The sequence below is a fragment of the Lipotes vexillifer genome, unplaced genomic scaffold, assembly GCF_000442215.2.
Source record: "Lipotes vexillifer unplaced genomic scaffold, Lipotes_vexillifer_v1.1 scaffold743, whole genome shotgun sequence".
Taxonomy (NCBI): Eukaryota; Metazoa; Chordata; class Mammalia; order Artiodactyla; family Lipotidae; genus Lipotes; species Lipotes vexillifer.
Window position 1 is genome coordinate 585019 of NW_006779070.1, and position 24428 is coordinate 609446.

General features: G+C 38.0%; 1 protein-coding gene and 1 non-coding gene across 2 annotated transcripts in view; one reads left to right on the forward strand and one right to left on the reverse strand.

Annotated features, from left to right (window-relative positions):
• HTR3B (5-hydroxytryptamine receptor 3B) overlaps positions 1-22235 on the reverse strand; it is a 39088-nt gene extending 16853 nt beyond the window's left edge. The window contains exons 1-3 of the mRNA XM_007452222.1: positions 22198-22235; positions 19040-19104; positions 13646-13806 (exon numbers count right to left, since the gene is read on the reverse strand). Coding sequence (XP_007452284.1) covers positions 13646-13806; positions 19040-19104; positions 22198-22235 — 264 coding nt within the window. The remainder of the gene's footprint in view (positions 1-13645; positions 13807-19039; positions 19105-22197) is intronic.
• A 1667-nt stretch (positions 22236-23902) lies between these two features.
• On the forward strand, positions 23903-23975 carry TRNAG-UCC (transfer RNA glycine (anticodon UCC)). Its single transcript has one exon. It is a non-coding gene; the product is annotated as a tRNA-Gly (tRNA).
• Positions 23976-24428: the final 453 nt, after the last annotated feature.

Sequence of the window (24428 nt, forward strand, 5' to 3'; positions counted from 1 at the left end):
GGGCCCGTGAGCTGTGGCCGCTGAGCCTGCGTGTCCGGAGCCTGTGCTCTGCAACGGGAGACGCCACAATAGGGAGAGGCCCGCGTACCCCACCCCCCCGCCCAAAAAAAAGCAAATATTTTATAATTCCACTATATACAGTCTAAGTATCTAGACTAGTCAAATTCATAGAGACAGAAAGTAGAATGATGGTTGCCAGGGGCTGGGGAATGGGAAATGTGGAACTGGTGTTTAATGGGTGCAGGGTTTCAGTTTTGGAAGATCAAGAGTTCTGGAGATGGACAGTGGTGATATTTGTACAACAATGAGCATGTACCTAATGCCATTGAACTGTACACTTAAAAAAGGTTAAGATGGAAATTTTATATTATGTGTAGTTTACCACAAGCAAAATTAATAATTTTAAAATAAGCAAAGGACTTGAACAGATATTTCTCCAAGGGAGATATATAAATGTGGCCAATTAACACTTGAAAAGATGCTCGACATCATTAGTTATTAGGGAAAATGCAAATCAAAACCACAATGAGATTCCACTTCACCCCAATAGGACGGATAAAATTAAAAAGACAGAAAATAAGTGTCAGGATAACGCAGAAAAATTAGAGCCCCCCTACATTGCTAGTGGGATTATAAAATGGTGCAGCCACTTTGTAAAACAGTATGGTAGTTCCTCAGAATGTTAAACATAGAGTTACCATAAGACCTAGCAACTGCACTCCTAAGTGAATAACCAAGACTCTTGAAAACAGAAGTATACACACACACACACACACACACACACACACACACACACACACACACACACACAGTGTGTACAGGAAAAAAAGCAAACTTGTACAGGACTGTTCATAGCAGCGAAAAAGTAGAAATAACCCAATGTCCATCAACTGATGAATGGATAAACAAAATGTGGTACATATCCATTCAATAGAATATTTTTCAGCACTAAAAAGTAGCAAGTTCATACATGCTACAACATGGATGAAACTTGAAGACATTATGCTAAATGAAAGAATTCAATCACAAGAGGCCATTTATTGTATGATACCATTTATATGAAATGTATGGAATAGGCAAATCTATAGAGATAAAAAGTAGATTAGTGGGACTTCCCTGGCAGTCCAGTGGTTAAGACTTCACCTTCCAATGCAGGGAGTGAAGGTCTGATCCCTGGTTGGGGAGCTAAGATCCCACAAGCCTTGCAGCCAAAAATAAAAAAAAAAAAAACAACATAGAACAGAAGCAGTATTGTGACAAATTCAATGAAGACTTTTTAAAAAATGGTCCACATCAAAAGAAAACTTAAAAAAAAAAGTAGATTAGTGTTTGCCTAGGGCCAGTGGGGGTGGGGTGCAGGATGCAGCTGCTAATGGTATGAAATCTTTGGAAGTGATGAAATGCTCTGAAATTAGATAGTGGAGATGGTTGCACAGCTCTGTGAATATACTGCAACCACTGAATTATATACTTTAAATGGATGAGGTTTGTGGTTGTGTTAGATCTCAATAGAACTGCCATTTAAAAAATGTATTAATAAAGAAAAAGAAAATCATTATTTTTGGGCCACACCGTGAAGCATGCGGGATTTTATTCCCCTGACTGGGGATCGAACCCGTGCCCCCAGTAGTGGAAGCATGGAGGCTTAACCATTGGACCACCAGGGAAGTCCCAGGAAACCATTTTTGAAGATGTTTCAGGGAATGTATAAGTAAGAAGGCTGGTACAAACTACTGATGAAACCATTCCTTTCCAACTGTATACTTCAAAGAGAATAAGAGGCATGGAAAATCCAAGATGAAAACATGTGAAATAAAATGTGTAAAACACTTCCTTACTGATTTTGATTCAAAGCTAAGGAGTCATTTAAATAACATTTGTATTTCTGTAATATTAAGTGTAATACCAATTTCAGTAAAATAATAGAGTTGGGGAGTTATGGCATGAAAGCAAATAACAGCTCCATTTTCCTCCCCAGAACAAAGTATATTAAATTAATTATCCAGTCAGTTATCCAATCACATCAAAAACATATAATCTTGGGGCTTCCCTGGTGGCGCAGTGGTTGAGAGTCCGCCTGCTGATGCAGGGGACACAGGTTCGTGCCCCGGTCCGGGAAGATCCCACATGCCACAGAGTGGCTGGGCCCGTGAGCCATGGCCGCTGAGCCTGTGCGTCCGGAGCCTGTGCTCTGCAACGGGAGAGGCCACAACGGTGAGAGGCCCGCGTACCGCAAAAAAAAAAAATAATAATAAAAATAAATATATATATATATATATATATATATATATATATATATAATCTTTGTGCATAGGGTCAAGACTACCACTCTCTTCAGTCCAGGTTGGGTGGGGGGTAGGGAGGAGCCATTGATATTTACTTCTTGTAGGGGGTGCACCTGGAATTGTGTAGTGCTCAGACTATACAGGTGTACACAGGATGGCATCATTTGAAAGAGAAACAATAAACTTTTAAAAGTTCCCCCGTTTTGCAATCAAAAAAGCAAGTTGCTATTGAATAAACATTTCTAGGTACCTTGAGAAAAAAGGGATTGTGCACAGATACAGAGGGACTCCACTTCAGTGGTTCAGCAAAGGTTAGTCGGAGTGAACTTGCTCTGCAGATTTTTATGAACTTCAAATAGATACTTCAGAAAGGCAGGTTTTAAAATGGTATACAGTTGTCCCTCAGTATCCATGCGGGATTGGCTCCAGAACCCCCTCAGATACCAAAATCTATAGATGCTTACATCCTCCAGTATACTTTAAATCATCTCTAGATTACTCATAATGCCCAATACAATGAAATGTTACGTAAATAGTTGTTGATGCATGGCAAATTCAAGTTTTGCTTTTTGGAACTTTCTGGAATTTTTAAAAATAAATTTATTTATTTTATTTATTTATTTTTGGTTGCCTTGGGTCTTTGTTGCTGCGTGCAGGCTTTCTCTAGTTGCAGAGAGCAGGGGCTACTCTTTGTTGTGGTGCGCGGGCTTCTCATTGCGGTGGCTTCTCTTGTTGTGGACCGTGGGCTCTAGGCACGTGGGCTTCAGTAACTGTGGCACATGGGCCCAGTAGTTGCGGCACACGGGCTTAGTTGCTCCGCAGCATGTGGGATCTTCCTGGACCAGGGATCGAACCCTTGTCCCCTGCATTGGCAAGCTGATTCTTAACCACTGCGCCACCAGGGAAGTCTCTGGAATTTTTTTTAAAATATATCTTCAAGGCACAGTTGGTTCAATCTGCAAATACAAAACAGATATGGAGGACTGACTGTACAAAATGAAAACACTGAATTCACAAGTATTTCCCCAAGAAACAGCTTGGAGGAGGTACAGAGAGGACTCCCAGCCAAGAGAGGCTCTGAGGGGCTCAGGGCAGTTAAAAAAAGACCTCTACTGAGAGCCCAAGATTGGGTGACACCACTTTCTTTCAAGTTTTACTTGCTGAGAGAGCCTGAAATAGATCATATCTCACCCACTAACACACAAAAGGCACAGTTCTAGGCTTAGCTGCAATCAAAGAGGGTCCCCCCTTAACAATGGAAAAAGTCCAAAATGTTGTTTCTATTACTGAGAAATATAGCTTTTAGCTACTCTTTCAATATTTAGCTACTCTAACAAATATACTTTTACATCCATGAAATGTCCCAACCAGTTCCTTTATCACTGTCATGCCAAGTTGTGAATATGACTCGTTGACTCAGTCGTGGCAAGAGAGGAAGGTCTCTATGTATTGGAGTTTCATTTTCACTGTCATTTTATCTAGTTGGTTCTTATTAACTGCCATGTTGATGCCTTCGCTTGTTTTTCTCTTCCTGCCAAGCCCTTTGTCATGTTACACGTAACAATAGTGTTAAGAATTTTTTTCCTAATATCTTATGGGGGTGTCTGGGAAGATTTGTCATTCAGCCCTAAAGAACACAATGTCAAAAAGAAGTTTGAGGCTAAAACTGACGTCTTTTTTTTGTCAAGGGAAACAAGTTTCTCAATGCCAGCTGGTGAACATAATTGGTTCTCTGGTGGCATTATTCACAGCTTTTCCCTCTGTGCATCTCTTTCTTTTATTTTTTTCTTTAGATGCCTTCCATCTTGTTTGTTAAAAGCAAAGGATGTTTCAGAGAATTGGAATTCATTAGCCTTCCTAACAGAGGGAGTCTATTTAGATCTAAATTGGTGGTTAGCAAATATACAGATAATTCCTGCACATTCTTATTTATCTTTCCCAGTTCCAAAGACTATAGAAACAGATGCCTCAACGTCTGGCTGGGAGTCTCTAGTCAATGGACTGGAATACAAAGGAATCTTGGATTCAGAATTGACAAAACTCAATAGAAACAAATGGAAACCCTTCCCTGTTAGTAGATTATCTCTATAATCAGATTTCCCTAAGGTACACATAATACCCAGAAATTCTAAGACAAGACTGTAGTCTTTCATGTAAACAAAACAGGAGGCAAAACATAACGGAAGGGAGGTGCACTGATGAAAGCTGGGCTGAAAGCTCTTCACTCCAAACAAAAGTTGCCAGCAGTTCAGCTGCTGGTAGATGCATCCAACAAGTTATCTATTCACATTGGGAGTGTCCTTTTCTGAGCAGAATTTGTGAGTGATTTTTATCAAGTCCTTCAAACCAGCCCTGCCTCTGGAATGAACTTTAGGAGCAGCCCACCTGAATGTAATAGAGACATTTGCAAAGTATATTAGACTAAGTCATTCATAAAGACAACCCTAGAATTGTGCTCACATACCTTAATTAATTGGTTAGACAAATATCTACCCAGTAGCTTTGAAGTAAGATATACTATGCTGCATACTGTGGGAAATAGGACCATGAGTTAGAAAATCCTTCCCTCAAGTAGCTATTAGTGTATGTGACATTTTAACAGTTAACTATGTGCATTAAGAAATATACATACTTCGTTGGATTCAAAAGAGGGAGACATTGCTATCAGTTTGGAGAATTGAGGAAAATTTCTCTTAGGAGCTGAGATTTGAGGACTAGATAGATTTTTTTATTTGATAGATGGCAAACGAAGAGGAAAACACATTCCGTGGAGGAAATAGCAGAATTAACAGCATGTAGGCAGGAAACAAGTTCAGGTTCATTGTAGCATTGAATACATGTAGAAGGTAAAGTTAAGACAGTAGATAGGGATAAAATTAGAGGGATGGAATATAAGATTTTTCCAGATTTCTGAAGGCAAGTTTTCCATATCCAATAACATATGTCTAACATATTCTTGTAAAAAATTAGTATATTTCACAACAGTGGAGAAAAGCATATCTTTGAAAAAATAATGGTGTTCTCCTTACCCACCATAAGGGATATAATTTTATTTTCTTTTATTGGGGTAGGAAGAAAGAGTTAGATTAAAACTTTCAATTTGATACAGTTGTTCCAAGGGAATTAGTAATATAAAGACTTCACTCCTTTTCTTTATCTCCAAATAAGCCTCTAAAGGAAAAGCCTGAGCAATTCTACTTCACCTTCACCAATATGAAGTCAGAAAGTAGAAGAATGAGGAGAGACCTGGAAACCTGTCTTCAGCTCTTAACTCAAGGCCGATTCTGTCTCTTCCCTGGACTTTCATATAACATGGTTCATATCGTGTCTTTATTCAAATCCTGTTTTTCCCACTGGACAATGTCCGATAAACAATATAGACATAATAACCCACTGACAACTAAATAGCAAGGACTAATATCTCTTAAGTAAGTGAAGATGCTGCCCCAGAAAATTGTCTCCAAAATTCTAGTTCAACATCCAAATAGAAAAGAGATTTAAAGGAGTTTTCTACTGGGGCTTTGTGTAAGACTAGGTCTTTTGGAGAGTAAAGGTGGGCGTTTTCTGGCATTTAATTAAACAGTATTTTCTAGGATCTTAGATATAGTACTTTTACTAGTGTGAGTGGGAAAATAAAGCTGAGAAAAGTGAAATTGTGTGCTAAAAGGAGGATTTTTTGTGTTTTATTTAAATGTACCTACTTATGGCCGCATAGCACAGGGAGATCAGCTCCGTGCTTTGTGTCCACCTAGACACAAAGCACGATACGTACATGTATACGTACGTGTACGATAGGTAGGGTGGGAGGGAGATGCAAGAGGGAGGAGATATGGGGATGTATGTACATGTATAGCTGATTCACTTTGTTATACAGAAGAAACTAACACACCATTGTAAAGCAATTATACTCCAATAAAGATGTTAAAAATAAATAAATAAATGTACCTGCTTATGAAGAAATAATGAGTAGGGGTTTATCTAAGCTCAAGGAAAATTATGCTAAAATAACTTGATTAGATAAAAAATAATTTAAACCATGTTATAACAGAAAATTTATACTTTCAGTTTTAAAGTATTTTTCATCAATTTCAATACCTGAGTCTCAGTCAAAAAATCAGAGTCTATGATTCATAGTGCAGCACTAAGATATTAACATAGAGAAACACGTCCATTAAACTAAATTAAAGAGAAATTATTGCATTATTTTTTTAAAGTACATTAAAATAATAACACTGTATTGTAGGGCATATTATATATGTAAATGTAAGGGGAACAGGTAAATAGAATTTTACTGTTGTAAGATTTGTACATTTTATATGAAGTGTAATAACATTAATTCTAAGTACATTGTATTAAGTTAATGATGGGTATGGAAATCCCTAAAATAACATCTAAAACTAATACACAGAGGGATTGCAAAAAACGCTAATTTGATTTCAGAGGAACTAAAATCAAATATTAAAGAATATTTAATTTATCCAAAATAAGGCAGGATAAGAGGAGCAGAAAACAGAAAACAGAGATGAGACAGCTAGAAAACAAATAGCAAGATGGTATTGGTAAATGGACAAAACATTTCCATTAAAATGCATAGATTGTCAGGTTAAAATAGCAATACCCTGGAACACTACTCAGCAACAAAAAAGAGTGAACTGTTGATGCACACAACAACTTGGGTGAACCTGAAGGGAATTACACTGAATGAAAGAAGCCAACCTCAAAGGTAAGATACTACATGATTCCATTTATATAATATTCTTGAGATAACACAATTATAAAGATAGAGAAGGGATTTATTGGTTGCCAGGGGCTAAGGGTTAGAGGGGAGAAAAGATTGCGGCTATAAAGGAACAGTACCAGGGAGCCCTGTGATGATGATTGTGTAGCTTGATATGGTGGTAGTGGTGGTTACACAAAGCTACACATATGATAAAATTATAGAGAAACATACACACACATGCAAATGAGTATATGTAAAACTGGAGAAATCTGAATAAGCACCAAAGTCCATTTTCTAGTATTGATACTGTACTGTATTTATGCAAGATGTTAACATTGGGGGGCATTGGGTGAAGGGTGCACAGAACCTCCCTATAAATTTATTAGCAACTTCCTGTAAATTTATAGTTATTTCAAAATAAAAAGTTTAACAAAATGAAAGACCAAACTACATGCTCTGTCTAAGAGATGACTTTGAGTACCACAGAAATTGAAAATAAAAGGATGGCAAAATACATACCATGCAAAAAGTAAGCAAGAAAAAAACTTCAAGAAAAAGAATATTACCAGAGATAAAGAAGGGTATTTTATAATGGTAAAAGGTTCTGTTTGTTAAGAAGACATATGATCTTAAATGTGTATGCATCTAATAACAGGGCAGAGAAATAGACAAACCACAATTATAATTGGGGATTGTTATACCCCTCTCTACGAAATTAATAGAACAACTGGACAAAAAAAATTGTTATAGGAGATTTTAACAATACTATAAACACATTTATTGAATTTACATTTATAAAACAGTGCATCCTTCTATTCAACATTGCACTAGAGGTTCGAGTCAGGGCAGTAGGCAATAAAAGGAAAGAAAAGCTATAAAGATTGGAGAGAAAGACATACAGTTTTCATTATTCACAGACAACATGATCTGCTACAGAGAAAATTTGAAAGAATCTACAAAAAAGACTCAAATATTAATTAGATGGCAGGGTCACAGGATCAAGGCCAATATATACAAATCAGTTATATTTTTGTATGTTAGCAAGTAACAGAGACCCAAAATTAAAATACATTTATATTATTAAAATTTTAATTCTCTTTCTTATCAAAAAATATCATTTATAGGGCTTCCCTGGTGGCGCAGTGGTTGAGAGTCCGCCTGCTGATGCAGGGGACACGAGTTTGTGCCCCAGTCCGGGAAGATCGCACATGCCGCGGAGCGGCTGGGCCCGTGAGCTATGGCCGCTGAACCTGCGCGTCCGGAGCCTGTGCTCCGCAACGGGAGAGGCCACAAGGGATAAATTTAACCAGATATGTATAGAACACTGAAAAGCACTAAACATTATGCAAAGAAATTGAAGAACTAAACAAATGGAGAGATACACTGTTGTCATGGATTGAAAGTTTATTGCTAAGATGTTGATTCTCCTTAAATTGATCTATAGATTTAATGCCATCTCAATAAAAATCTGGTAGTTTTTAAAATAGAAGTTGATGAATTTTCTTAAGTTTATATGGAAATGCAAAGTGCCTAGAAGAGTCAAAACAATTTTAAAACAGAAGAATAAGGTTGGAAGACTCACACTATCTGATTTCAAGACTTCTGTAATGCACAGTAATTGACATAGTGTATTGGTGTAAGGAGAAATATATTGATTAGTTGGACAGAATAGAATCCAAAAATAGACCAAAACTATATAAAGAACTTCTGCAACTCAATAATAAGGTAATAAAAAACCCTATTTTTTAAAAAGTAAAAGATTTGAGCGAATACTCTATTTTAAAAGATATACAGTTGACAAGTAAGCTCATGGAAAGTTGTTCAACATCATTAGTTTTTAGTGAAATGAAAGTTTAAAACCACATCGAGATGTCACAAATCTACTTTGTGGTGACAAATCTACTAGAATGGTTAAAATTTATAGAGACTGACAATATCAAGTGCTGACAATCATGTGGAGGAACTGAAACTCTCAGATATTGCAGGTGGAATGCAAAATAACACAGCCACTTTGGAAAACAATTTGGCAGTTTCTTATAAAGTTAAACATAGACTTATACAACACAGCAATCCCACACCTAAGTATTTATCCAACAGAATTGAAAACGTATGCAAATGTTTATAGTGACTTTATTCATAATTGCTCCAATTTGGAAACAACCCACATCACATGTCCAACAACTGGTAAATAAGTAAACAAATTGCAGTACATTTGTACAATAGAATACTACTACTAATATATGCAACAACACAACACTGATAGCTCTCAAAGGTATTATTCTAAGTGAAAGAAGCCAAAAACAAAGAATAAAATACAATATGATTCCGTTTATATGACATTCTAGAAAGGTAAAATTATAGGGAGAAAAAAGAAAATCTGTGGTTGCCAGAGACTGGGGCTAGGGGGAAGGGACTGGCTTAAAACAGATGAGTTTCAGGGACTTCCCTGGTGGTACAGGGGTAAAGAATCCCCCTTACAATGCAGGGGATGCAGGTTTGGTCCCTGGTCAGGGAACTAAAATCCCACATGCCGCGGGGTAACTAAGACTGTGCACCACAGCTACAGAGCCCAGGAGCCCTGGAGCCCACGCACCACTACTAGGGAAGAAAAAACCCACATACCACAACTAGAGAGAAGCCCACACACTGCAACAAAAATCCTGCATGCTTCCATGAAGATCCCGCATGCCACAACTAAGACCTGATGCAGCCAAAAATAAATAAAATAAATAATAAATAAATCTTAAAAAAATGATGAGCTTCAGTCTATATAATTTATACCTCAAATTTTAAAATGCATCAAAATTTCATAGGATACAGTTAAATTAGTGCTTGGGGGAACACTTATAACTTTAAATGCTAAAATTATAAAAGAAAAAAGGCTTAAAATCAATGATATAACTTTCCACTTTAAGAAACAAGATAAAGAAGAACAAATTAAGTACACAGTAAGTAGAAGAAAGGAAATAAAGATAAGAGTAGATATCAGTGAAATAGAAAACAATAAGGAAAATTCAAAACCAATATTTGGTTCTTTAAAGAAATAAATTAAATTGATAAACATTTGGCCATATTGGTCAAGGGAAAATAGAGAAAACACAAATTACCAATATGTGGAATGAAAGAGGCAGTATCACTGGAGATCCTTTGGACATTAAAAGAATTAAAAGAGAATATTATGAACAAATAAATTTGCAACTTTGATGAAATAGACAAATTCATTGAAAAATACAAATTACCAAAACGGACACAAGAAGAAATAGAAAATTTGAGTATTCCTATATATGTTAATGAAATTGAATTTATTTGTAAATACCTTCCCACAAAGAAAACTCCAGTCCCAGGTAGTTTTACTGGTGAATTTTATCAAACATTAGGGAAGGAAATTATCCATGTTACACAATTCCTTCAGGAAATTGAGGAGGGAACACTTTTCAACTAGTTTTATAAAGCCAGCATAACCCTGACGCCAAAACCAGACAAATACATTACAAGAAATAAAACTATAGCCCAATACTCCTCATTAACACAGATGCAACCTACAATAAGTAGGAATTCAAATCCAGAAATGTATAAAAAGGATAATATATCAAGATCAAGTTGGGTTTATTCTAGGAATGCACGGGTGGTTTAACATTTGAAAATCAATCAAAAATAATTTACCATATTAACTGCATAAAACAGAAAAATCATATGATCATTCAAGTTGATTGAGAAAAAATTTGATGTAATTTAGTGTCATTCATGATTTTTAAAATATCTCTCAGCACATAGAAAATAGGAGGGGACTTTTTCAACCTGATAAAGATCATCTATGAAAAATCTATAGTTAAAATCACACTTAATGGTGAAAGATTTTTCTGTAAGAATGGAAACAAATAAAAATGTCTGCTCTCACCACTTCCATTAACACTGTAGTAGAGGTCTTAGGCAATGCAATAAGACAAGAAGAATAAAGGGCACACAGATTAAAAAAGAAAGAAGTAAAACTATTTGCAGATGAAATGATTGTGTATGTAGAAAATATTAATCTGAAAAACTACTAGAATTAGTAAGTGAATTTTGCAAGGTCACAGGACACAAAGTCAACATACAAAATGAATCCTATTTCTCTATAATGACAACAAATAACTAGAACATTTAAAATTTTAAGTAATATTTATAGCCACATCAAAAATACTTTGGGATAACTTTAATGGAAATATGTATAAAACTCCTACATTTAAAATTATAAAACACTGCTGAAGACCCAAATAAATGGAGAGACATACCATATTCAAAGACTGGAAAACTCAGTATTGGTAAACGTCAATTCTCCCCTAAATTTCTCTGTGGGTCTTACACCATTCCAAGCAAACTCCCAGCAGGTTTTTTTTTTTTTTTAATGAAGTGTGACAAACCGAATATAAAACTTATGTAGAAGTACAAAGGTTCAAAAAGCCAAACTATCTTAAAAATGAAGAACAAAGTTCAAGGACTTACACTATCTGATTTCAAGATATCAGATAGTCTGACACTTATAAGTTAACTTAATTTTCAGCCAAGACATCAAAGCAATTCAACGGGGAAAGGGAAGACTTTTCAAAAAGTGGTGATGGAACAAATCCTTCTAAATGCAAAAACAAAAACAAAACAAAACACAAAACAACAGCAAAAAACTTTGAACTATGCCTCACACCATTATAAAAATTAATTCTCAAGATCACAGAACTAAATCTAAGAAGCTAAAAACTATAAATCTTCTGAAATAAAATATAGGAAACTATTTTGGTAAACTTGTAGTAGCAAAGATTTCTTAGACAGTACCCAGAAAGCACTAACCATAAATAAAGAACTGGTAAAAAACGGACTTCATTAAATTTAAAAATTTATGTCCATCATAAGACCCATTAGGAAAATGAGTAGGCAAGCCACAGACTGAGAATAAACATTTGCAATACATAGATGACAAAGGACTTGTGTCCAGAATATATAAGCAATCCCTATTAATCTATAATAAAAATACAACCAACACAATAAAAAATAGGAAAAGACTTAAATGGCTACTTCACAAAGAAAGATATATAAGTGGCCAATAAACACATAAAAAAAGAGCCCCTAATTATTAGCCATGGGAAGTATAAAGAAAAACCACAGTGAAATATCCCTACACACTTACCAGAATGGCTAAAATTAAAAAGACTGATAACACCTAATGTTGGTGAAGATGTGGGGAAATGGGAACTCTCAAAGCTGATGGGCGGGAGTATACAGTGTACAATCAGTACTTTGTACTTTGTAAATCAGTCTGGCAGTTTCTCATTAAATGTACATCTATTCTATGAGAAGTGGCAGTTATTCCACTTCTAGGTTTTACTGAAGTGAAATAAAAACATATATACACCAAAATACTTGTACAGAAATGTTCACAGCAGCTTTATTCATAATACACTAAAACTGGAAACAACCCATATGCCTATCAGCAGGAGAATGGATAAACAAATCATGGTATAGCCATAACCAAATACTACTTATTGATAAAAAAGAAAAACTACTGATATGCACAACAACATGAATGGAGCTCAAAAACATTATGCTGAGTGAAAAATCCAGGCACAGTAGGGTACATACAGTAAATTTTCATTCTTAAGAAGTTCTAGAACTGGCAAAAACAATCTATGATGAAAGAAATCAGAACAGTGGTTGTCCTTGCGGATGGAGGGGATGATGATTGACTGGGAAGGAAATGGGGGATCTTTCTGGGGTGATGGAAATGTTTGACGTATTGATAGGGATATGGATTATGTGGGTGCATGCAATTATCAAAACTCATACTGTGCATTTCAATATCTGTATATTATACCTCAATTGGAAAAAAAGTTTTGAGAAGTAAATTGAAAAACAATTATTAAACTACTTTAACAAACAAGCTCAGTAAAGTCTGCTTTTAAAAGAAATCAAAAGAAATTTGGGATCTATTGATACTGAAGACTTTGTAATTAAGAAAAAGGAGAAAGAAGAAGCAGAGATAATTATACGGGCCATCACTGAGGGCTTCCTAAGACCTCTGCTAACTGCTTTACATGCACTTTCTCATTTAATACCCACAACAACCCATTTTTCAAACATAGTAGGAAAGATGCGCTTTAATAAACAAATCTTCCCACTACCCTTAGCAAATACCTTAGGTATAAATTCCCTTAAAAACTCAGGATAGCAAGGCACTTTTTTCCCCCTTTTAAAATTTCAGGCAGTAAGTTGCAGAACTTGTTTCATAAACCTGCTACTATCACTAAGAAATGTGAACCAGAGAAAATGATACCTATTACCATGTTTGGTTTCAGCAATGCTCATAAAATATGTTCTGTGACCTATGACCACAATTCTTAAAACATCTCATTTCTGTGAAATTCCTATTTCTAGGAATATTTTCTAGATATAGAAATTCCTATTTCTATATCTGCCCTCACAATGTTAAGTCGGGGGCTAGAAAGCGTGATTTGCCTAATAAATATTTACCCCAGGCTCACTGCTGAGCCTAGCACAACTTCTCTATCAGCTCAACGAGAGTCTCAAGAATAAAACTTCTAGACCCCTGAGTAAACAGCAGGTAGTTTTACAAAAGAATGATGGGACTAGGAGATGGTAAGATGGTCCTTACCACATCCAACACAGCACGGACAAACACATCCAGGTATACTGTGGTGGCCTGGGTCCAGTTGTGAACTGGCCTCACTTCCTTGCGATATTTTTGTGATAGCTGCTTGGTGAGATGATGCAGAGCAGAACTCCTGGGATGAGGAGTATCTATGGCCAGGATTCCTGAAAAAGAAAACTATCATCGTTTTCATCGTTTGTGAAAATAAAAGGAACTTAGCATCTTTAGGACACTTCAGACTGCTCAGGACTCAGTGGCTCCTAGCAGGATATAGTTTTCAGCTCATCCGAACTGCTTAAGTTCACAGCCGACTAGCGGGCTTATTGGCAGACACTTGTTTAAAGTAAGCTGATGACATAGAAAATAAACTTATGGTTACCAAACTGGAGAGAGGGGGAAGGGATAAATTAGGAATTTGGGATTAACAGATACACACTACTGTATATAAAATAAACAACAAGGACCTACTGCATAGCACAGGGAACCATATTCAATATCTTATAATAACCTACAATAAAAAAGAACCTGAAAAAAAATACGTGTGTGTGTGTGTGTGTGTGTGTGTGTCTATAACTGAATCACTTTGCTGTACACCTGAAACATTGTAAATGAACTATACTTCAATTAAAAAGCAAAAAATAATAGCAAAGTAAGCTGATGGTCTAAGTGCCCAATGGAGAAATCTCATTGTAAAGATAAATAAATCAACCCCATCTCTGAGGATGCAAACTTTCACCTACAGTTCCATTTTTACAACAATCTTGCATATTGGAGACAACAACCTTTATTTTTTCCTGTATCACCCCCTCCCGGTACATAGGAGAAAGCTTCCTATGCACTTAGCCAACATTTAACTTCCTCTTTGGATTTTTCTTTTGATTTTCTGTTCGTAATTCAAAATCACATAGAAAGCCCAAGCAGAAACACGGACAAACCAGTTGAACACAAAGATTTGTGTGGATTTCTGAATAATGGGATTAGTGAGATTCCAATTCATATTTTTCTCCTCAAAAATATATCTGTCCTCTCACTCTGCCTTAAAATGCACTTGTCAGAAAATGAGATCTTCATTTTGGGAAAATTCTCTGTGGTTCCAGGGAACAACCATTTCCTATGACCCAGGAATCTTGAGTTGTGGAGGAGCCCTGATTGGTGTTGAGGCCGGGAAGGCCAGGGGAAAGCAAGCAAGAGAAATGAGCGCCAGCAATTGGAAGTGACAAATCTGTGAGGGCTTTCTCAGAATTGCAAAAAGATATTTTGTTCACCAGCTTTGCCGGCCCCTGGGGGATTCAAAGCTTCGCTAAGTCACTGGACTGAAGCAAATTGCACACCTCCTGCCAACAGCGCCTGAGTGAAATCTATCTGTAGTGTCCTGCGTGTGAATTCACCTCGGCTCTCAGCGGTTTTGATGGTTATTTTGATGAGCTGCTGAAGGTACGCGGGATCCAGCAGGAAACTGTAAATGAGATATCCTCTCCCCATGCGACAATCCTGTTCATACCCATCTCTTTATGAATGATGCTGTGTCACTTGCTGCCGCAGGCAGCAATTTCTATATTTATCAATGTCAGTGTGACCAAAATGCTAACAACAGTGCTGGAGGTGCAATTCCAGACTCATTGTGGGCAGTGGAATATTCACTTTCATTACCATCTGAACTGGGAATCTAATTAGCGTTTTAACTCCCTAACTATTCACCGATAAGACGCCAGAAGTGGCAACAGCTATTCTGGCATGCGGGACTAAGGTGGGTGGCTCGCATCAGGCATCATCTTTAGTTTTTGTGAACTGTGATTGTCAAAAAATGTGCTGTGAATCTCTCTACCTGAGACTGTTCCTTGCTGGCGGACGCTGTGGGGAGAGATTTCTGGAGCCCAAAGCAAAGCTGGTCTCGTGCTTTTCCTGAGAACTTCGCTTTGGGCAAGTTCACTCTTACCTCCCTTGGAAGCTCCCAATTCAAGTCCCAGTTGGGGAACCACTGAAATGTGCATGTTTCAATACAGGAAACCACTTGAGTCAGAGTTAAGACATAATTCTGAGAAGTGAATGTGTGCTCCCTATACCCTCTGTTCATGGAGAGTCAAATTCCCCTCTGACACCTTTTCTAGGAAACAATCCATAGGTCCCCTATGGATAAACACATACTTTCTAGAATGTGTCAAAGTCTTTGGGTAAAAAGAGAATGTTCTGGAAGCTGGAAATAGGAACAAAAGAGAAGCAGGCAATGATTGGAGAAAAATCAGAAGCAAAGGGAAGTATGCTTAAATGAACTACAGAGGGTAAGAGTTCTTTGTTTAAAATGGGAAGAAATAATAAATTACATTTCTACTATGAGTGCAAATTTGCCTGAGGAGAAAGATCAATTAGAGGAGAGAGATTAAGGATTTAAGTGACCATTAATTAGCAGTAAATTATGCCCCTTGAAAGCTAATATGACATTCACACAAGCACTAAATGACTCACAGTTCAGTGATGTTTCAACAGACACTGATGGAAACTATCAACAGACCCAGGAAAGATTCCTCACTAGCTCTGCCTCCTTGAATGCTAATAATCAGCTTCAAATAATTCACTTGTAAATTTCTGGAAAGTAGAATGCCTTAGGAACTGAGCTGTGAAGCACTTTTGGTGAAGAGATATTTTTAAAAGATAAGAATACAATAGAATTATTCCTTTGTTTTCCTTATTTCAACGAGTTACACACACACCTATCTCAGAATGTTCTGGGCACTTTGATGAAAAGAGCTCTTTTTGCTTTAGTGAGTATACCACCTTTAGGATTATACGAGAATGATACTGAGACAGGCTGGGACCTGGGACCTAGGACACTTTGCTGCAGTGCTTACACCTGGACAAATGTCTCCTTAAGAAGCAAAATACAAAGAAACTAAAAGGGACTAAAAATAACTGCGTGCATGTGCAGTTAGGGCAAATTATGGACAACAAGATACAAAAAGACCAAAAAACCCCAACTGCCACTTCTGAAGAGCAGGGAGCAAAAACAGGGTACTGCACATGCCCCTGCACCCAGCACCACCAAGGGGGTGGGCAGACCACCTAAGCCTCCCCTCTGGCCGGACCCCTGGACACACCCCTACCCTCACCCATTTAAGGAACCAGCTCGTCCCACCTCAGGGAGCGAGCAAGGGAACCTGTTACTTGTTTTTGCTCCTCCCTGCTATAGTAGGGGTCCCAATAGAGCCTTGCCTGAACTTCTTGTCTGGCCTCTTATCAATTTCTATTGATTAAGGAAGGCCAAGAAACCTGGTTGGTAGCAATACATATATCTGAGATGTTACAAGGAAACAGAGGTTTGGGGTCATGGTACTACTGAATATCTAATACTGATTAAATAATTTGCTGTGTGCCAGGCACTGGGCTAAGAGCCCTTTACATGAATTATCTCATTTAACTTCTACAAGAATAGGTACTCTACAGCCCGTGAAGGGTCACTTACAGGTGAGGGACTCTAGGCCTAGTGAGGTTAGTACCACTCAAAATCACACAGCTTGTAAGTGAGGAGGCCGGAATTTAAACAAGACTGATCTGGATGCAAAGGTCAAGCTCTTACTCTGGCACTACCCTGAACTGACTCCCTGAGAATACTAGGTGAGTAACCCTTGAAAAGGAAGAGTTGCATGTTGTACATTTTTGGACAGAAACAGCGCATTGTTATTTTCTGTGTTTGTGGGGTTTTTAAAAATATTTATTTATTTGGCTGTGCTGGGGCTTAGTTGCGGCACTCGGGATCTTTGAGTTGCATCACGTGAACCCTTAGTTGCTGCCTGGGAGATTTGTTCCCTGACCAGGGATCGAACCTGGATCCCCTGCATTGGGAGCATGGAGTCTTAGCCACTGGACTGCCATTTGTGTGTTTTCAGGTCAGTGATATGTTACATTTGCATTGCACCTTACAAATTCATAATGCTATCTTATTCGGTCTTCATGAATATACAAAATAAACAGTTAACTTACAGGGAAACAGAGTCTCTAAGAGGTTAATTGACTTGCCCGAGGTCACGTGGCTGGTGAGTAGAGTGGCAGGACCTAGATGGTTCTAATCCAGGCCTCCTACCCTAGCACACTGTCTCCTGGGTGCAGTGGTGAATTGGTGGTTGGTTCAGGGCTTTAATGTTTACAAATCATCTTGATATTAAACCAGTAAAAATTCCAAAGCATGAATTTTTCTGCAACAAATTTTCTCAGTATGATTTATGGTCAAGCGCTGATTATGAGACACTATTAAAACACTTTCTCTGCCACAGAGCAAAAATCAAGCATAATGCAAAACATTAGAAAGAGAAATCATGAAGAAGAATTTCTTCTGTTTTCAAACCTTCATTTTTCTATTTTATCTTACTTAGTTTAATGTTCACAATTATTTTCTGCTAAGAAACCCATTTGACATTTAATGAAATTCCCTCTGTTTTCATTTTTATAATTAAGATATGCTTTTATCCTTTAAGTTCAACACCCAGCATTTTTATACTTTAATGATAAGTGGCTATTTTTCTTCTCTACCCAATAAAAAAATCATTGCCAGCTGCTTGGCTACCAAATTCCTTCCTCATTTCCGTAATTGACTCATTCCACTTTCAGTTATATTTTACAACATGGAAATTCAGATATGAGCTCTAGGAGAGCCCTCAAGAAAATGGGGTATTGGGAAACACCAACATAAACATAAATTTTTGATTTGTGTATATTTTCTAAGAACCAATTGTATCCTATTCACATGGCTCAATTCAGTAGAGTTAATACTGGCATTATGGAATTTTAGTTTCAGAAATTTAGGGAAAGAAAACATATATACATATTAGTTTCTAAAGTATTTTTAAGGGGAATTGTACACTCAAAACATGCAAGTTTATAGAGCTCGTCTTTAGAGAAACACTCATCACCTACACAGACTTTGTACGGCTGGATGTAAAGCCCCTAATACCACAATGACATCCAGGTTTCTGTAGCTATGATGGATCCAAGGAACTCTCTCTGGGCTACTAAAAGCCAAGGCTACTTTGGATAATAAAAATATACTATTCAGACATAAAAGTAAGTCTGAAAGCGAATACCCCAAACTCTCAATGTCAATTGTTGTAAAGAAAGCTTGATTTCTAAGGAAGCAGAAATTTATCAGACAATTATAACATTTCAGAGCATATTTTCAGCCATGTGTAAAGCCCCACTGTGTGACCCTATGTGTATATACATCTATAATTGTAGGAGCAAAGTCGTAACAAATTGTTGGTCTCCGTGTAGCTTCACAGGGCTGACATTTTACAGATGGTAAATAAAAACAAACACTTGTGACGAGTTATACAGCACAACGTAGAAAACCATGTCTCTAGCTTCTAGGCGTTAATATTCAAAGCCTAGTAATATCATTAAAGGACTCACCTGAGGCGGCCACCAGGACCAAGGGCCACAGAGGGGCCATTGAACTTGCCAGCGTTCCCCAGGCACTTCCAGAAGATGAGAAACACAGACTTGCCTATTGGATGCAATGCCGCTCAATCTTTCCTAAAAGACCTCCTTTCCATTCCGTTCTTCTCTGTTTGCCAGTTTATGCTGTCCTTGCTGGCACTATTTTGTAAACACTAAATAGGACCAAAGGCAGTACCAGCACCACACAAATGTTTTGGACTTGATGCCATTGCAATACCTCTTAACTTCTCCTTATGGTTCTGCCCCAGGATCAGGTCTCCGCCAACATTTCAATTTCCCTGACAGGAGATAGCTAAGTGAATAATGTAATCTAAGAGGAGCCCCTAAGGAGGGGAAATTCCACACTAATGTGATTTCCTTTACAGCCTTTACCTAAGGCAGTGCTCTTGCTGACATTTAGGACACTAATTTCATTAATAATTGAGATCCAAATAGCTGATCTAAATCAGACTTATGCAGTAACATCTTCAGCATTTGACTATGATTATTGGACTCTTGAATTACACTAAGCTAATGGAAACCTGGTATCGTCAAATGAAGAGCAACTGCTAACAGTACAGTGGGAAGAGTATCTTTTGTTTCTCCTAAGCCCCTTTCATTAAAAGAAACATCGATTTTTGATAAATAGAAATGCTTCTTAAATTCTCACTGCCCACAATTCAGAAAGTAACTACATAAGAGAGAATGCATCTAGGCTTACTGAAGATGAAAACTACTAAAGTTTAACATCACTCAATAAAAACTGGGCTTTTTTTTCACTTTTTGATTGAGCCCCATTCACTTTTCATTATTAAGGAAAAAGATGCATCATTCCACATAACTCTATCTTGCATTGGTAGACCCCTAGATGCTCTAGAAACAAAAATTAAATTTCATACCATTTCCAACATCTGCCCACTTTTTACTATAGATGGAATAGTAGAGGAACAGGTTTGAGATAAGTTTTCACAGAACAAACTGAGGGAGGAGAGGTATATACCTGATCCCTGTTCTCCTAATCATTTGGTCCCTTTGTTTAGAATCCATGAAGCTCTCTTTTTCATTTTCATCTACCGGGAAAATATAGATGTTGGTGAAAGCAGTTACAAATATGGAAAGGGAGAAAACTAGGATGAACCCTGTAGTGTTGAGTTGGTTTTGGAGGTATCAGAGTGAACTCTTGGTTTTCGATACATGTAGCTAAATATAGAAATACATACAAATGTAAGCGTGTGTGTATATGTGTTCATACATGCATATGTTCCTATCTCTGTCCACTAGAGCGCCTGAGAGCAGGAACAGCCCAACAAAAAGGAGTACACCTAACACCCAGATCTTGGTCTCTAAATAGCATACATACCTACAAGGAAGAAATGGAGAAATGCGTGATGCCAGGGCCAGGGAAAGAAAAAGAGCCTAGAATGCCTCCTTGTATCACAAAGTAATGAAGTGCTGAAAGAATCATGGGGACAGGATAAAAGGACAGAGTCAGCTTGAAGGGGCTCCCACTGGCCAAATCTGTGATGATTCAAGCATCAAAATCAATAATGATGACAAAGAATTACAACTCATGAAGTAGAATAACAATCCATGAGTCCATCCTGATTTAAATAAAGAGATGAATGGGAAGAAGAGAAAACTTTTCCCTTAAATTAGAATTGCCAACTAATAAATGTAGAAGAAATAATGGAATCTTTATAGTGATAATTAATTCACAAAAGAAACATCAATGGGTGATAAAAACTAGTTGGCAAAAGTTTGATGAGGAACAGGACATTAACACAAAATGCTTATTAAATACAAAGATTTAAAAAAATCTTTCAGGACTTCCCTGGTGGCGCAGTGGTTAAGAATCCGCCTGCCAAGGCAGAGGACACAGGTTCAAACCCTGGTCCAGGAAGATCCCACATGCCGTGGAGCAACTAAGCTCGTGTGCCACAACTACTGAGCCCGCACGCCACAATTACTAAAGCCCGCGCGCCTAGAGCCCATGCTTCGCAACAAGAGAAGCCACCGCAATGAGAAGCCCGCGCACCGCGACAAAGAGTAGCCCCCACCCGCTGCAACTAGAGAAGACCCAACGCAGCCAAAAATTAATTAATTAATTAATTTAAAAAAAATCTTTCAGTGGAGAAGTCTGGCAGACAACACCTTTATCAAATGATGAAACTTAGCATCACCAGTTATGGGAGTTGTGCACCACGAGATTTGAGAAGATGCAGCAGCCCTTCTGTTATTATCCTGCCAAAAATTCATAACTTGAATCTATCCAGTAGGAAACCCCGTATTGTGGGACATTCTACAAAACAGCAGGCATGTAATCTTCAAAAGTGTCAAGGATATGAAAGTTAAAGAAAGACTGAGAAACTGTATCAAACAAAAGGAGATTAAAGAGGCATGACAACTCAGCGCAATGTGTGATTCTGCAGTGGATCCTTCTGTCATAAGAATATTTTGGAGAGAACTGGTGAAACTCAAATGCGGTCTGTGGATTAGATGGTAGTGATATGGCAATGTTGAATTCCTAATTTTGATTGTATTGAGATTATGTAAAATAATGTCCTTGTTTGTAAGAGTAATGCTCTAAGTAATCACAGGTGAAGGGTCATCATGTTGGCAACAAACTCTCACATGGCTGGTGGGGGTGGAGAGTTCTTTCTACTTCCTGTGCTTCCAATTTTGCTGGGCACTTGAAAATACTTTTACTTTTTCAGAAGAGAAAGTAAAAAAAGAAATATAACCTGGTAGAGGAAATTGGATACAAAGTCATGGAAAGTTTGAGAAATACCCTTGAGATAGGGTAGAAAAATAAATGGGGCTTCATCAAGAGGTAAGATCACGAAGGACTGATCCGGCCATCAAAATCCCATCACTTCCCATCAATGCTTTGAATTGTTGGCTTCTACCTATGAGATGAATTAGGACAGGAGAAAGGCAAGCTGCAGGCAGCAGACCATTTTTTTTTACGGGCAGGGAACACAGAAGCTTGCCTTTATGCAAAGGTTTAATTGAGATGGTAATCAACATTATCTTCTTGCCACACATGTTAGTAAGCCATGACTCTAAGTCAAACCTCCTGGGACACCCTTGCCCTCCCTTCTGGCTCACTGTCTCATACACCCATCTGTTACTGGAAGGCCACTGCTAATGACGTGTAATACAGGTACATTACGACCTTCATTAGCTAATTTAACAACAGTCTGGTGATCCTGCCCATTACAGCTCTTTATTGGCTGATGAATTTTGCAAAGACAAGAAAGGTTTGTGTGAGTGACTTGTCTTCAAAGTAGTTTATATACAGATATTTCCTGATCTTCCCTTGATCGCCCTGCTCTGCACCACCAGATGGCTCAGAGCTTTCTTTTCCCAACCTTACTGTCCTGTCTAGGTTTAGTTTATATACTCAGTGCCTTTACATTTGCTGTCTGTCCCTTGCTCAACCTTTAATTTTCCATGAAAACCATCTCTTCTCAACTCCTTAAATTCAATACTGTTTACTCACATTATTGTTTGCAATCCATTAGTCAAAGATTTCATCCCCCTTAGACATCTCTTTAGGAAGGATGAATGCAGGGTGAACCCTGTTCAGACCCTTCAAACAGGTCAGGGTATTAAAGTAAAGAAAATGGAATTGTCAGGGGATAAGCATTCAGGCTTCTTAAATATCACCTGGGGAAACAAAAGACTTATTAATCTGAAGTTTGAATCTACCATTCTCTGAGAGCAGTTCAGGCCAGGCCTAACATTAAGAGAGTACCTAGAAATATATTTATTTCAGAAGTCCCCTCTCCACATTCCCATGAGCCCTTGCACTTCGTTTTTCCATTATTTCTGAGTAAGATATGACACCTCTTGGACCAGTTTTTTGGAAGAAGCAGGGGGGAGAGTGTTTATTATGCAAACATAATAAGGAAGTGTTTATTATGCAAACAGCAACTGAGTTATGTGTCCTTTAAGACTACTAAATAGTTTTTAATTACTGCTATATCAGTAAATCCCATAAATATGCAAATGCAATTAGTTGACAAAATAGGCCCTAAATATCTTTATTCCTCTCCAACAAAGTTCTTTGAAGTTAATCGCTAACTCTCTTTGTTCACTCCCTTGGCAGTAGTGCTAAAATTGACAGGAATTTTGACAGATGTACATATTCAGGGAGAACCAAATTTTCTGAGCACATCTGGCCAGGCTGGAGGAGAAAAGCAGAAATGGACACTCTAGCCAAACTCAAATATTTAATGAGTAGAGTCCCATATGAAATTTCTTTTATTCCATAGCATTGCCTTCTGAAATAAATATCAAGGTAACCACTTGGGTACCACTTCAAGTCCAAAGCTACATTGAACATTTGCTTTATTTTCTGGCACAGGATTTCATTTTTTAGTAATAATGCACATTTTCTGGTCCCTAAAAATAAACAAAGTAATATGGTCCGCCATGACCCTGGCCTTTTGTGGTTATGTGACATTGTTTTCCATGAGAACATAGGAGCTAAGGTTCCAGGCTTTGGAGTCAGACACACCTCATTTTGCCTCCCAGCTCCATCACTTGCTAGCTGCTCATGGCCTTGGTCAAATTGTTTACTGTTTCTAAGCCTCAGTTTTCACAACTGTAAAAAGGGTATAATAGGCTCTGTTTAGTTTTCTATGGTTGCATAACAAACTACCACACACTTAGCAGCTTAAAACAAAGCTCATTTGTGAGCTCAAAGTTCTGTAGGTCAGAAGCCCAGGCACAGCAGGGATAAATTCTCTGCTCAGGATCTCAGAAGGCAGAAATCATGGTGGTATGCTGGAGCTGGCTCTTACTGCATCAGAAAGGCCAGCTGTGGGGACTTCCCTGGTGGTCCAGTGGTTAGGACTCTGCGCTTCCACTGCAGGGGGCACAGGTTCGATCCCTGGTCAGGGAACTAAGATCCCGAAGGCAGCCCTGCACAGCCAAAAAAAAAGGGGGGGGGGATGGGGGGGATGGGGGGGGCAAATGTGTACATCCCTTCCCAACTCTGTGTTCAGGCTAGTAGCTTGAAATCAGCCGTGACGGAAGTATCTGCCACACGGGAACCAGCAAACACTAAAAATCAGGTCTCCTCCCACCAGCTGGTTACTAAACACCCACTAGCACCCCACGGCCCACTCCCTTGAACTTCCAGGGCTTCATAGACACCTCCATTATGGCACTTAATTCAAGTGTATTATGACTATTTGTTTACTTTCCTATCTCTTCCAGAATTCTGTGGATTCCTTGAAGGCAGAGCACTGTATCTTATTCATCCTTCTATCTCCGGCACAGAGCTTGGTACCTAGTGAGTGCTCATTAAATGTTTGAGAAGGATGGAAAGAGGAGAGGAAGGAAGGAATTAACA